We start from the raw sequence: 14,198 nt of genomic DNA, 5'->3' as shown, positions 1-14,198 counted from the left end.
ATATTTTCAAATTCTTTCATCTTTTTTGTTGGATACTTCGACCAAAAATTGGTATTTTTGGATTATTGACACTTAAGAAGTTATACATAATCGTGTTTCCTAAAAGGAGAGCGTTCACCTTGAGTTACTGCTTTTAACAAAATCATTTATTAGGTTCCACTACTTTTCTTCATTTTCCGTTTTAATTTTCCTGTGTCCAGATTCACAGTAAAAAACCCTAAGCATTTGAAGCCTCAATAAGGGTGAGGGGGCGTGGAATTGCCTATTGCTCTTCTGAGAGCCAATACAAAGTTGTTAGAGAGTGTCACTAACAACGATAGTAATGGACAGCCACAAGATCGTGCTAGTATAAACCCAGACACATCTGCCCTTCCATTGTCGACTAAATAAACACTTCAATTTACTTAGATTTTAATTATTAAGACTGACTTAGTAATTATTTTAAGACATGACGGCATAAATATTGCTAAAAAACACTTTAGAGCAATAACCAAAATTTTCAAAATAGTACTTTTAAAGTTAAGATTCTTTAAGCAACTAAGCAAGCATATACAAGTATATAAAACAGGTAGTTTTATTGTACCTCTCCAGGTTTATGTCTTTCAATTACATACATAAATAATTTTTACTTTCCAAAATCTTTTGAATCATTTATTCAAGTCAGTTTAAGGCTGTAGTATTCTTTAGATAACTAAGTACTTTTAAAGTACTTAAAAGTACTTAACAGTTAAGATTCTTTAAGCAACTAAGCAAGCTTATACAAGTATAGGCTAACTAACGCATATCTATAGTTACCTAACGATAGATTAGATAGATAACGATAGATAGATTAACGATAGATTACCTATCGTTACCTAATTAGATAACTAACGTTATCTATCTTTAGATAACTAACGCATAATTTTGAATAACCCACGCTATGTGATATACACTATTGCTGAGGATGGTCAGTAGGAACCCTACAGAAATGCTCAGAAGATACTTAAGCATTTTCCTTAAAATGATAAACATTTTAATTTTTTTAAATCTATTTTTTTACTGTTTGGCAATGTCTGAGGTCATACTATTTCTAAAAAACGAAAATAATCTCTGACTACCATTACACAACTTTATAGGCTTCATTGCACACATGAAATGTACGATACATATTTTGGAGCGCGTTATTTTCCTTACCCCAAACTCTTCCTCTTCCCATTAAAATTGACCCCAAACTTGTTGTTCTCACTTCTTCTTTCTTTTTTAGTTACTTAAACTACACATTGACCATCTTCCAAGTCATTCATTTTAATAGATGTATTTTTTTTATTGAGTTCATACTTATAAAAAGATGTTCAAGGATGACACAATAAAGAGGAAAATAAAATAAACTAGAACATCACTCTGTCCAGCCTTTCTTATATTTTTTGAAAAATTAGAATATTTACAAAACCTTTTTTAAGACCGCTCTGATGACCATCGTTCTTTTAGCGGTAACTAAGTAAAAAAAAACTAATTTTTTTAGCTGAAAGTAAGGAGCGACATTAAAACTTAAAACGAACAGAAATTACTCCGTATATGAAATGAGTTGTCCCCTCTGCAATCCCTCTCTCTTTACGCTAGAGCTTTTAATTGTTTTAAAAAGTAGAATTGTGGAAAGGAGTCAAACTTTAGCGTAAAGAGCGAGGGATTGCGGAGGGGACAACTCATTTCATATACGGAGTAATTTCTGTTCGTTTTAAGTTTTAATGTCGCTCCTTACTTTCAGCTAATAAAATTAGTTTTTTTTTTATTTAATTTCTGAACGTTTTTGAATTAATGCATGTTTGGTTTTGGCTCTCCGCACATAAATTATTAAAATGAAATTTGTATATTAATTCTTTTTTTGGCTAAATGGCTTTCTCTTAGTTTTGATCAGACGATTTTGAGAAATAAGGGGTGGAGAAGGAGGCCTAGTTGCCCTCCAATTTTTCGGTTACTTAAAAAGGCAACTAGAACTTTTAATTTTTAACGAACGTTTTTATTAGTAAAAAATATACGTAACTTAAGAATTAACTTACGTAACAAACTTTCATAACCTTATATTTTTATGATGTGTACGAGGGGGTTTGTACCCTCGTTAATACCTCGCTCTTTACACTAAATCGTAAGTTTTGTCCCAATTCTTTAAGAATGACCCCTGAATCAGAAAGGCCGTAGAATAAATAGTTGAAATTACTAAAAATACTTTAGCATAAAGAGCAAGGTATTTATCTCCTCCTAAATACCTCGCTCTTTATGCTAAAGTATTTTTAGAATCCCTCATATGCGTAATAATCTCTGTTCGTTTTAAATTTCAATGCTACTTCATGTTTATTTTTAATTGTTTTCTTATAGTAATGCTAGAGAATCCTGCGCCCTTGTCATTGAATTTTTCTTCCCCCATGACAGATTCCTCCAAGGAAAGATCCTCCAACATAGCCCCCTCTCCTCAGCCCCACCCCCAAACAAAATAAAATCCCCCTGAAAACGTCTGTATACTTCCCAATAACCATTACTATATGTAAACACTGGTCAAAGTTTGTAACTTGCAGCCCCTCCCCCAGGGATTGTGGGGGAGTAAGTCATCCCCAAAGACAAATTTATTATGGTTTTCGACTATGCTGAACAAAATGGCTATCTCAAAATTTTGATCCGTTGACTTAGGGAAAAAAATGAGCGTGGGAGGAGACCTAGATGCTCTCCATTTTTTTGGTCACTTAAAAAGGGCACTAGAACTTTTCATTTCCGTTAGAATGAGCCCTCTTGCGATATTCTAGGACCACTTGGTCGATACGATGACCCCTGGGAAAAAAAACAAACAAACAAACAAATAAACACGCACCCGTGATTTGTCTTCTGGCAAAAAATACAAAATTCCACACTTTTGTAGGTAGGAGCTTGAAACTTCTACAATAGGGTTCTCTGATACGCTGAATCTGATGGTGTCATTTTCGTTAAGATCCTTTGACTTTTAGGGGGTGTTTCCCCTTATTTTCCTAAATAAGGCAAATTTTCTCAGGCTCGTAACTTTTGATGGGTAAGACTAAACTTGATTAAACTCATATTTTTAAAATCAGCATTAAAATGCGATTCTTTTTATGTAGCTCTTGATATCAAAATTCAATTTTTTAGAGTTTTGGTTACTATTGACCCGGGTCGCTCCTTACTACAGTTCGTTACCACTAACTGTTTGATAACAATTTGTTATAAAAAAAAACACATAGACAAAATCATTCGGTAGCACACCAAAACCGTCGCTTGTGACGGTGAGATACTAGCAAAAAGAAAAAGAAGCCAAAAAAAAAAATTAAAAAATTCAAACATATTCTATAAGTAGTTCGAGGGCGAAACCGTGTACTAATGAATCTACATAAATTTTCATACACAATAAAACTACATAATATCATGATCCCGATGCAAATATATATATATATATATATATATATATATATATATATATATATATATATATATATATATATATATATATATATATATATATATATATATATATATATATATATATATATATATATATATATATATATATTTCTTACTGTTACATTTAGTAGAAACACTATGTTTACAAAAAGATACTAAGACTCTTACTTTGACTTGTTATATTCAAATTCAATATGAAGACAGTCTTCAATTCCAACTTCCATTTTTATACTACTATTCACATCAGGATAAGATGACAATGTATGCACTGCAATATCAGTTTCCTTCACAAGATCTGATAGTCGCTTTATCACTGTGACACGTAAAAAATACCTAAACAATTTACAATCAATTAAAATAGGTAAATAAATAGTAATTTGACAAACTAATAATCAGATGTACAAATAATTAGCGTAGGAAAGACCAATCTAAACTTCATGTAGCGGCCAGACGTCATTACAGAAGGCAAGCCCTTTCGATCTTAGTTTTGAGTCTTTTCTAACTTAAGATTAACAAATTGTTCCTGGTAACAAACAATAGATAAAACAGCTACCCTTCACAGTAATAACAAAAAGTATCAAAAACGACTAAAAAAGGACTAGAACTCTCAATATCCGATCGTAGGACCACCATCCGAAGTTTCTATGACCACGAGGAAGAGGTTGGCGATGAGGAGGGGCTAGCTCCCTCCTTTACGAAATACATTCTGCTAGTTTTAGGATTTCCTTGGAACTATTTCAGTATTTACCTTGAGGCTCAATGAGAGTTTACAGATTTTGGCATTAAAATCCACCCATTTTTATACTACTATTCACATCAGGATAAGATGACAATGTATCAAAAACAGAAGTTTGAAAAGAATCTGTGTCTCAAATAAGCCTATTTTCTGTATTGATTACAAGCATTTAAAATGTGTCAAAATTAGCATCACCTAGCATAACATTACTGTAAAAGAATCTGTATAATTTTATATAAGAGGGGAGAAAGGGGTGTGATGAAGAAAAAAAAAGACCACCAAAATTATCCTGTTCAGAAACCTAAGACTGGAGGTTGCAGCTGCCATTTAACAACAAACTGAGAATACCTTTGTGGGTCATACAACAACCAAACCTCTAATGACATAACATAAAATGCATAGATACAAAATTAGAAGACTAGAGCTGCTACAGTGATTGGAGAAAGCTTAGGGCCTTCACGGTGTCATACGTTCCTTCCTCCCACCCTATTCCCAGATGGGAAACCCTGCCCACACAGCCCCATAGTTGCGTCAGGGTATACTTTTCGCGAGCTTCTCTAAACAAAACTATTGCTACAAACGACTCTAAACAACAAGGTGCCGCATTGGGTTATGACTTACGGAGGCAATAGGCTTGAGATTCCTTGAGCAGGTCGTCAACTGTTGTCTATCGCAGCGCGTCATTAAGCGCAGAGAATCTTCCAGTAACCAAGATGGGCAAAGAATTGCAAAAAAAAAAAAACGTTGAACTTCAGGTCCGGGAGACTTCTTGCTGTCTAGTTATAAGGTAGCTTAAGCGATATCTAAAGACTTGAGAAGAACGTTTAGTTCGTGACATCCATATGTGGAATCTATGGTTTTTCTTAAGGCCGTAACAACTTCGATGATTTAAATAATATAAAAATTGCGACAAGGAATTTTACACCGTTGAAAAAACGACGTGAGAAAGATGATGGATGCAGTGAAGACGTTTCATTCAAATGGCAATAAGATGGGTAACATTATTGATTATGATAGGACTGACAAGATCAACAAAAGACACTAGGGTATATAGAAGCGCCGTTCTTAATGCTAAAAGTAACGACTCACCCAGTACTGTATAAAGTCAATTTAATGCCAAAATTTAGGTATAGTTAATTATCACCTGGGTCGTGATGCCGTTGATAGACTCTCGAATAAAAAATTGAAAGGAACTTTCCAAGAACAGTTGGATATAAAATTAAAGTTTAGAATTAAGAAGATGAATGAAAAATTGTTTCCAAAGTAGTAGAAGATGTCTTAGGGAGGAAAGTTAGGAAAGCTGCTAGGAATATTAGTGAAAATGCTTCAAGCTTCTTAAAGGAGACAAGGGGATAAGTTTCTAAGTGATAAATATTATACAAATAAAAGGAGTAAGGCAAGTAGAAAATACACTAAAGAGTAAATTAAGATGATGTGAAATGGTGGTCATGGGTAAAGTTTTTGAGGATCTAGAAGATGCAGCCAGGCGGCATAGTTGTAAGATATTATTTTGGCATGTTATCAGGAGCTGATAGCGTGACAAATGAATTTTTGGAATATAGTGGCTGCAAAGCCAGAGATAAATTATTATAGATTAGAAATATTATATTTGAAAAAGGGTAAATAATCAGTGATTCGAAGATAACTTTAATCAAACCCCTTTATGTGGAAAAAGATGCAAGTGGGTGTGGTGATTACAGAAATACTAGTCTGATTTCTTTAGAAAGTAAATTACTTAAAATGACTATAACTATAAGACTAAGAGATGTTGTAAGTCAAGTTTTGGCAAACTTTGACCCATCGGTCATCAAGTGATCTATTTACTAATTGAAAGCGACTGACTTTAGTTCTGAAAGAAAAAGAAACATGTTAACATATAATTTATATGAAAAGAATATTTTGCAAAAAATAAAATAGAATAGTTTCTAAGAACAACACTTTAGTCCAATTACAAAGTTACCGTAAAGATAACAGGCAGAATAGAGCAACATTCTCAGAACGACTTTAGCCACTATTATGCGTGGGATGTATGATGTTCCCTCAGCTGTAGATACTATTCAGCAGCACAAGGATAGTATTTCTGTTACACTGCTAAATAATTATTACAAATCTACCTAGGCAAAACAATAATGATATTAATCAAAATAATTATTAATATAAATAGTATAGATAATATAATATGAAATAATTATCTCAATATTATATTTTTATATGTAGGTATGAACAAGTAAAAAGAAGAAAACAGATTACTCCATGACGCACCTATAGAAAAGTATGGATGTACCGAGGGTGTTGATAAATCAATATCTTCGATTTATCGATATGCACTCGATATGCAATCGAAATGGATATGCACTTTGTTTGCATAAATAATTACTGTCAGAACCTAAATTATTGGAGCAACACTTTTCTTCAAATCATAGAGATGCGAGCGAAGTGACAAATAGAAATTCATCTGAATTCAGTCTGGAGCGTCTATAAAATATAAAATAAACTATTCAATAGTTTTGTTAGCAGCTATAATAACGCTGCATCCCGAATATCCCTTAAATATTTCAATTTTGGCTGATTCAGACCCACAGCAAAGAGTTGCTGAACAGCAGTCAAAAGCATGATAATAATTATAGGCTAAGAGGGTATTATATATAATAATAATAACTATAGTTAATAATATTGATAATTACTTATTACTATTATTATTATTATTATTATTATTATTAATTATTATTATTAATTTAATATATTATTAATTATTATTAACTTATTATTATTAATAATTAGTTAATAATAACTAATTATATACATATATATATATATACATATATATATATATAATATACATATATATATATATATATATATATATATATATATATATATATATATATATAATATACATATATATATATATATATATATATATATATATATATATATATATATATATATATATATATATATATATATATATATATATAATATAACTATAGCCAAAATTATAGGCTATGAGGTACTATAAAGAAACTTTTCTGAGAAGAGCAGTGTGATTTTAGGAAGGAGAGAAGATGCATCAACCAAATTTTCGATCTTATTGTCAACAGACATTTTATTCAGGTGTAGGAGAATCTTCAGATATCCATGCATGGTATACCAGAAAAGTACAATAAACCGATCAGCGCTATGCGAGTGAATGATATGGCTGCGGTTAAGGTAGGAAGTGAAACCAGTGGTTGGTTCGGGGTGGAAACGGAAGTTAAGAAGGGTTTTGTCCTATCCCTGTTTAAAGGAATTATTTTGACAGAGCTTGTCCTGAGGAACACAATGAAAGGTATATAAGAACATTTTATCAAATAGAAAGGCAAAACTCTCCTAGACATGGATTATGCAGATAATTTGTGTGCACAAAAGAAATAGCGACATGAAAAGTTCTGAGAAGTTTTGGAATTTCAAAACATCCAATTTTTTGAGGTTTTTGAGAATTAAAGTATTCAAGACCAAGTCACTTAAACTAGGAATATCTGAGGGTGAAGAAGTGGTATTGGTATTGAGAAGGTCTTAGTGGTATTATTAGTAAAGATGGTGGACGAAGTGATCAGTGACCTATATTATCCGAGTCAAAAGTCAATGTTAAGAAGACCAAGTCGCTTAAACTTGGAATACATGAGGGGTGAAGAAGTGGTATTGGTATTGTGAAGGTCTTAGTGGTATTATTAGTAAAGATGGTGGACGAAGTGATCAGTGACCTATACTTTCAGAGTCAAAAGTCAATGTTAAGAAGACCAAGTCGCTTAAACCTGGAATACATGAGGGGTGAAGAAGTGGTATTGGTATTGTGAAGGTCTTAGTGGTATTATTAGTAAAGATGGTGGACAAAGTGATCAGTGACCTATATTATCCGAGTCAAAAGTCAATGTTAAGAAGACCAAGTCGCTTAAACTTGGAATACACGAGGCGCGAAGAAGTGGTATTGGTATTATGAAGGTCTTAGTGGTATTATTAGTAAAGATGGTGGACGAAGTGATCAGTGACCTATACTCTCAGAGTCAAAAGTCAATGTTAAGAAGACCAAGTCGCTTAAGCTTGGAATACATGAGGGGTGAAGAAGTGGTATTGGTATTGTGAAGGTCTTAGTGGTATTATTAGTAAAGATGGTGGACGAAGTGATCAGTGACCTATACTCTCAGAGTCAAAAGTCAATGTTAAGAAGAGCAAGTCACTTAAACTTGGAATACATGAGGGGTGAAGAAGTGGTATTGGTATTGTGAAGGTCTTAGTGGTATTATTAGAAAAGATGGTGGACAAAGTGATCAGACACCTAAATTATCCGAGTCAAAAGTCAATGTTAAGAAGACCAAGTCGCTTAAACTTGGAATACATGAGGGGTGAAGAAGTGGTATTGGTATTGTGAAGATCTTAGTGGTATTATTAGTAAAGATGGTGGACGAAGTGATCAGTGACCTATACTTTCAGAGTCAAAAGTTAATGTTAAGAAGACCAAGTCGCTTAAGCTTGGAATACATGAGGGGTGAAGAAGTGGTATTCGTATTGTGAAGGTCTTAGTGGTATTATTAGTAAAGAATGTGGACGAAGTGATCAGTGACCTATTTCAGAGTAAAATCTATTATTGAATAATACAAAAAGTGGAACAGTCAAGGCACTGGATGTTTGTTTTCTTTTTCTCCCGCAAAGAAGGATAGGTTTGCGGCCCAAGATTAGAATATTGGAAACCACAGTCATGACAGTGGTTAAGTATGGTTCTGAAACATTGGCGCTTCAAGTAGCTGAAAAAGGTGTGCTGAACATACTCCGAAGTAATTGTCTCAGGATAGTCTTAGGTATTCCTTCGAAAGACCGAAAATCAAACAATAAGTTGCATGAAAAATGCGGTTCGACTGTATTTTCTAGGGCTATAATGACAGAAAGGTTATAAAAGCTTGACAACGTCCTGCCGATAAAGAAAAACAAATTACCGAATTTGTACGTTTTGGCTTACAACGGTCAAACGAAAATCGAAGTGTTCCTGGATGAGGTAGGAAGTATAGAAAGGATTAAAAGCAAAATGAAACTATATGGGAGGGGAAAGAGAGCAGTAGATTGGTGTAGCCTGGGAGCATGTGCAACTGTGCTTGCCCCAGGAAAGCTGGTGCTACAATTGCTTGCTAGCAATAGCAACAGTAGCTTACGTTCACGATTTCACATAGTTGCGTTACTTTTTTTCCTTTCTTTTTTTCTAGCCTTTTATTTCCTGCTTTTTTGGGCTGTTCTTATTTACTCATTTACCTTTTATTACATTGATGTGCTCAATCCTTAAGGTTGTTAACCCGGCAATTACAAGCCTTGATCTCCATTAGGGTGTTTAACGTTGTGTAGGATTGAGTTAAGTTAATAAACTCAATCATTCACGAGCAGTCTCTCTCCAAATTAAGATTAAGACCAAAAATCGATCAAGAAAGCAGTTTGTCCACATATTATTACAAGCCGATTTGACTAAAACAATATTAAATGCACGTAAATAAATTCTTTAGTTTAGATTTGAAATCCTAGTTTCAACAAATAGCTTAGGACCAAAATCCTAGACTTATTTCCATTGCAAAATTGGTATACTATAGTCGAAACCAGGAATTCTTGTTATTCATACTTTCAGTTTATTGTTCATTGCATACATAGCATAAACAGTAAATCCAAATAACTATCTTCAGAAAATAACAAAAAAAAACCTCTTGGAAATGCTGCCTTAATAATATCAAGAAACTCAGTTAGGCATATTTTTCGTCACATTACCATTTGTTTACATTTTAATTGTATTGTTTAGTTCTTTTATGGGTTTATGTGATTGAGCTTTGAACTGAGCTGTTCATTCATTAGTTTTTTTCGTTTTTTTTTTTCCTTTTTTTTAGTTTTTGTCTTTTTTTCGTTTTCTTTTTTTTAGTTTTTTCTTTTTTAGTTTTTCGTTTTTTCCTTTTTTTCTTTTTGTTTTTGTTTTTTTTCTTTTTTAGTTTTTTCTTTTTCAGTATTTTCTTTTTTACTTTATTCTTTTCTTTTATTTTTTTCTTTTTAAGTTGTCTTCTTTTTTTAGTTTTTTTTCCTTTTTTTAGTTTTCTTTTAGTTTTTTCTTTTTTTCAGTTTTTTGTTATAGAAGATAGTTTTTAATTCTTTAAGTTTTTTTTAGTTAGTTTTTTTTTATATATTGACGTCACACTTAGTGATCACGTAATATAGACGTTAAATGCTCAAACTTAAGGAATAATTATTTGTAATTTTGTTGTATATTGATTTCTCATTTAAATTGTCTTTTCCAATGGATATCCGTAAAACATTTTTTTTTTTTTTTTTTTTTTTTTTTTTTTTTTTTTTTTTTTTTTTTTTTTTTTTTTTTTTTTTTTTTTTTTTTTTTTTTAGTTATGGCTAAACTATGAAATTTTTTTGTAGTTACGGCTCAACTGCGATACCAAAATACCGAATACGTTAATAAACCATTAGTGAACCTAAAGAAAACTGAGCTCTTCATTCATCAGTTCCTTCATCACTGTCACTCATTAAAAATAGAATTTTAACCTAAGACAAATGAAATATCCAAAACTGTCCCAACAATAATTTACAATACTCTTAAGATTTGTCTAAGCCTCCGTCTTAGTGCTAAAACACAAGAGTAGGAAATCAATGTTTTTGATTTTATTAGTAACGTAATCTCATTTACAAGTTCAGAACGACTTTTGGCTCAGAAGAGAAGGAAGACGTAATCTGTTATAGATGAGAAGGAGGAGTAATCTTTTTTAATCGTCTGAAGTAAAGTATGAATTTAAACAAGACGACATTTGCTTTCCTCAAGTTTTGGATAAGCTTTCAGTAAAAGAATCTTTATAGCCCTTGATAATCTATAACTAGTTTGGAGATCTAGTTTAGGACTTCAAATGTCTCAGTACCACCAGCTTAAAGACTACTTTACACTATTTTATGTTATGCAGGTGATACCAAAATAGATCACTTTATTCAACTATACACAATAAATTTTTCACTCCTTTTTTATTTGAAATCAATTTAAGAGCCTTAAAAATGTTCCACATTTATCGGACAGTCTACGTGACTGCTGTTTTTATATACACCTCTCCCCTACCCAAAATGGAGCCTTGTGTATGTGGAGAATCTAACAAGGTTGCCAAAATGAGACGCCATGTAAATTATTTGTCCAATTCTACACTACACAAATTAAGACTTTATCATTATTTTAATTTGTTGATTAATTTTAAAGCATAAAAGGAATTCAATGCTAACAAAACGCTTTCATACTGCTTTTTATTCTCTTGAAATATTAATAAATTGTAAGACATGTCTTATGGATCGGAACAAAAATCACAGGGTAGAAAAGATCAACTCTAAAAATTAGATCAATTCGTTCCAATTCAGGTTTTGAGGACCCTTTGTGTATAAATTTTTGATCAAACTTTTATTCCATTGTCACATTTTTGGGGAGGGCATATATTTAGAAATTAGAATTTTAGCTTTAAAATTCACCTTAGTGTTTTTATATATAACTTGTATAGCTTTTTATACCTTTTTTAGAGCTTTTCCTTTGTTTAGAAGATTCATAAAATTACACACGTTATTTGCACAAATGAAAATCATGTGCGAGAGGGCATTGGCCTTCAATCGGCCACCATTCTATCAGCAGTTAACATTACATTTAACGTCCGTCATCATCTTAACCTACAACCTGCAAACAAATTTTCCCTGTGCTTCTAAACTCTTTAGCTTCTGAGCTTTCACAGCACATGTGTTCCAATTTTTTAATTCCAAATCAATGAAGTTTACACACAAGTTTTTTGATTCTAAGCTCTAATTTGAGAGACTGAACGTGTGAGAAAAGCATTATGTTTATGATACCTCAATGGAGGTTACAAGAGTACATACTATAGCCTAATGAGCGTCTATAGTAGATACTAACCTCAATTTGACATTGGCTCCTGTATATGATTCATAATGTTTTTCCACATTGACAAACTCAAAATTGAAACTCATCGAATGCGTCATCTCTCCTGGTCGCGCCAGTTCTTTAACCAACGACTGGAATTCGTGATGATTGCCACGGTCATAATAAAGCTCCACTTGACCTATGAATTCGATCTTGATCCCTTGATGTTCTAGTCTACTACCAGGCTTGCGAAGTGTTACATTCACCTAAGAAGCAAAACAATAATGTAGAACTAGTAGACGAATGGAGTCCCCATAAGACGAACATGAAATACCTCCAGTAGGAAAATTTAGATGAATTCTCAAAATTCAATTTAGTTAATGTTATAGATTCAGTAGGTGTCACCCCACATCCCAAATTCAACTCTGTGGACCTATGAAGAACAACCATTTTCTGTAAGTATATTAACTACTCTGTCTCAGTCTATTTCTTATGCTTTCATTTTATAACTGTTTATTTATTCACTAATACAGCAGCACCACTGCCCAACACAGCTGCCCAACACACTGCTCAACACAACACCACTGCCCAACACAACACAACTTCATTTGACTCAGTCGGTTTTTTTTTTAATTGTTCATTATTGATTGGCAAAACAGTTGTTTTAACTACGTCAAACTTCTTAGCTTCATTTATTCAAGAGGCAAAATTCAAGCGATCATATAGTATTCATATAGATCATATATATTCATATATATTCAGATCATATAGATTCAGTAGGTGTCACCCCACATCCCAAATTCAACTCTGTGGGCCTATGAAGAACAACCATTTTCTGTAAGTACATTAATTATTTCTGTCTCAGTCTATTTCTGATGCTTTCATTTTATAACTGTTTATTTAGTAGTTTCTTCATGCAAGAGACATATTTATTCACTGATACAGCAGCATCACTGCCCGACACAACTACTTCATTTGACTCGGTCGGTTTTTTTTTTTTTTAATTGTTCATTATTGAAGGGCAAACAGTTGTTTTAACTACGTCAAACTTCTTAGCTTCATTTATTCAAGAGGCAAAATTCAAGCGATCATATAGTAGGCCAACACACTGAATAAACTAGAAGGCAAATAGCGATACAAGGACGACACCCTGAATAGATTAGGAGGCAGTAAGAAATGAAGTCCAAATGAAGTAGATGTTAGAAATACTGCGATGTTTATTCAATTCTACCCGTACATGAATATAATACAAGCCGTTAGCATAAAATAATATTAAACTTTAGAATCAAGACTAAAAGTATATGAGCTTTTTACACGGAATTCAAAGATGAAGTAACAATTTTCCATCACTAACCACTCAACCCTTTTTCCATCAACCCAACCACTACCCACAGTTTTGATGTTCTTTCATCTTCGGGTTTTATTTTGGAAAAAAAAAGTTATAATTTGGGCCGTCAAAAAAGGAATTTTCAATAATTTTGAATCAGTAACTGCAGAAATTACGGATAAATTTTAATAAGCTTTACTGGAACCTGTAGGTTATGCAAAAAAGTACTATTCCGACAGACAGAGATACTAGTGACTCAGATGAATTTTAATTACAATTACAGGAGCAAATAGCCAGGGTCCGAGGTAGAGATGTGGTGTTTTTACTAGAAGATTTTAACGCACAGGTCGGTAGAAATAGGGATAGATGGTATCCTAGCCTAGGTAGATTTGGTTTATAAAAAAAAAGTAATGGCTACAGATTTTTGCAATTTTGTTGGTATAACAATCTAGTTATAAGCAATACCGTGTTTGGTCATAAAATGGCCCAAAAGTTGACATGTTATTCACGTGATGGTAAGACAACGAACCTTAATGACTATGATACAGCAAACCAAAGACTGGTAGGATTGATAGAAGATACTAGGGTATAAGAGGTATAGAAGGTATATAAAATAGAAGGTATATAAGAGGTATAGAGGGTATAAAAGGTATATGTTTTACTAGGGTATATAAGAGTGCTGTTATTGATGTTAAAAGTAAGACCACCATCTAGTAGTGTCTAGGGTTAATTTAAAGCTGAAATTTCGGAAGGGTAACTACCTCCAGGGAGGTTATGATGTTGGTAGA

The 14,198-nt window shown here is 32.6% G+C and overlaps 1 protein-coding gene across 2 annotated transcripts in view; it reads right to left on the bottom strand.

Moving 5' to 3' along the window:
- Positions 1-14,198, bottom strand: part of LOC136032667 (vacuolar protein sorting-associated protein 26B-like) — a 65,700-nt gene that overhangs the window by 22,936 nt on the left and 28,566 nt on the right. For both annotated transcript variants that reach the window (XM_065712954.1, XM_065712955.1), the window contains exons 3-4: positions 12,117-12,349; positions 3,607-3,771 (exon numbers count right to left, since the gene is read on the bottom strand). In XM_065712954.1, coding sequence (XP_065569026.1) covers positions 3,607-3,771; positions 12,117-12,349 — 398 coding nt within the window. The remainder of the gene's footprint in view (positions 1-3,606; positions 3,772-12,116; positions 12,350-14,198) is intronic.

Source organism: Artemia franciscana, chromosome 11 (genome assembly GCF_032884065.1).
Source record: "Artemia franciscana chromosome 11, ASM3288406v1, whole genome shotgun sequence".
NCBI classification, from domain to species: Eukaryota; Metazoa; Arthropoda; class Branchiopoda; order Anostraca; family Artemiidae; genus Artemia; species Artemia franciscana.
This window is presented reverse-complemented; position numbering and strand designations above follow the sequence as displayed.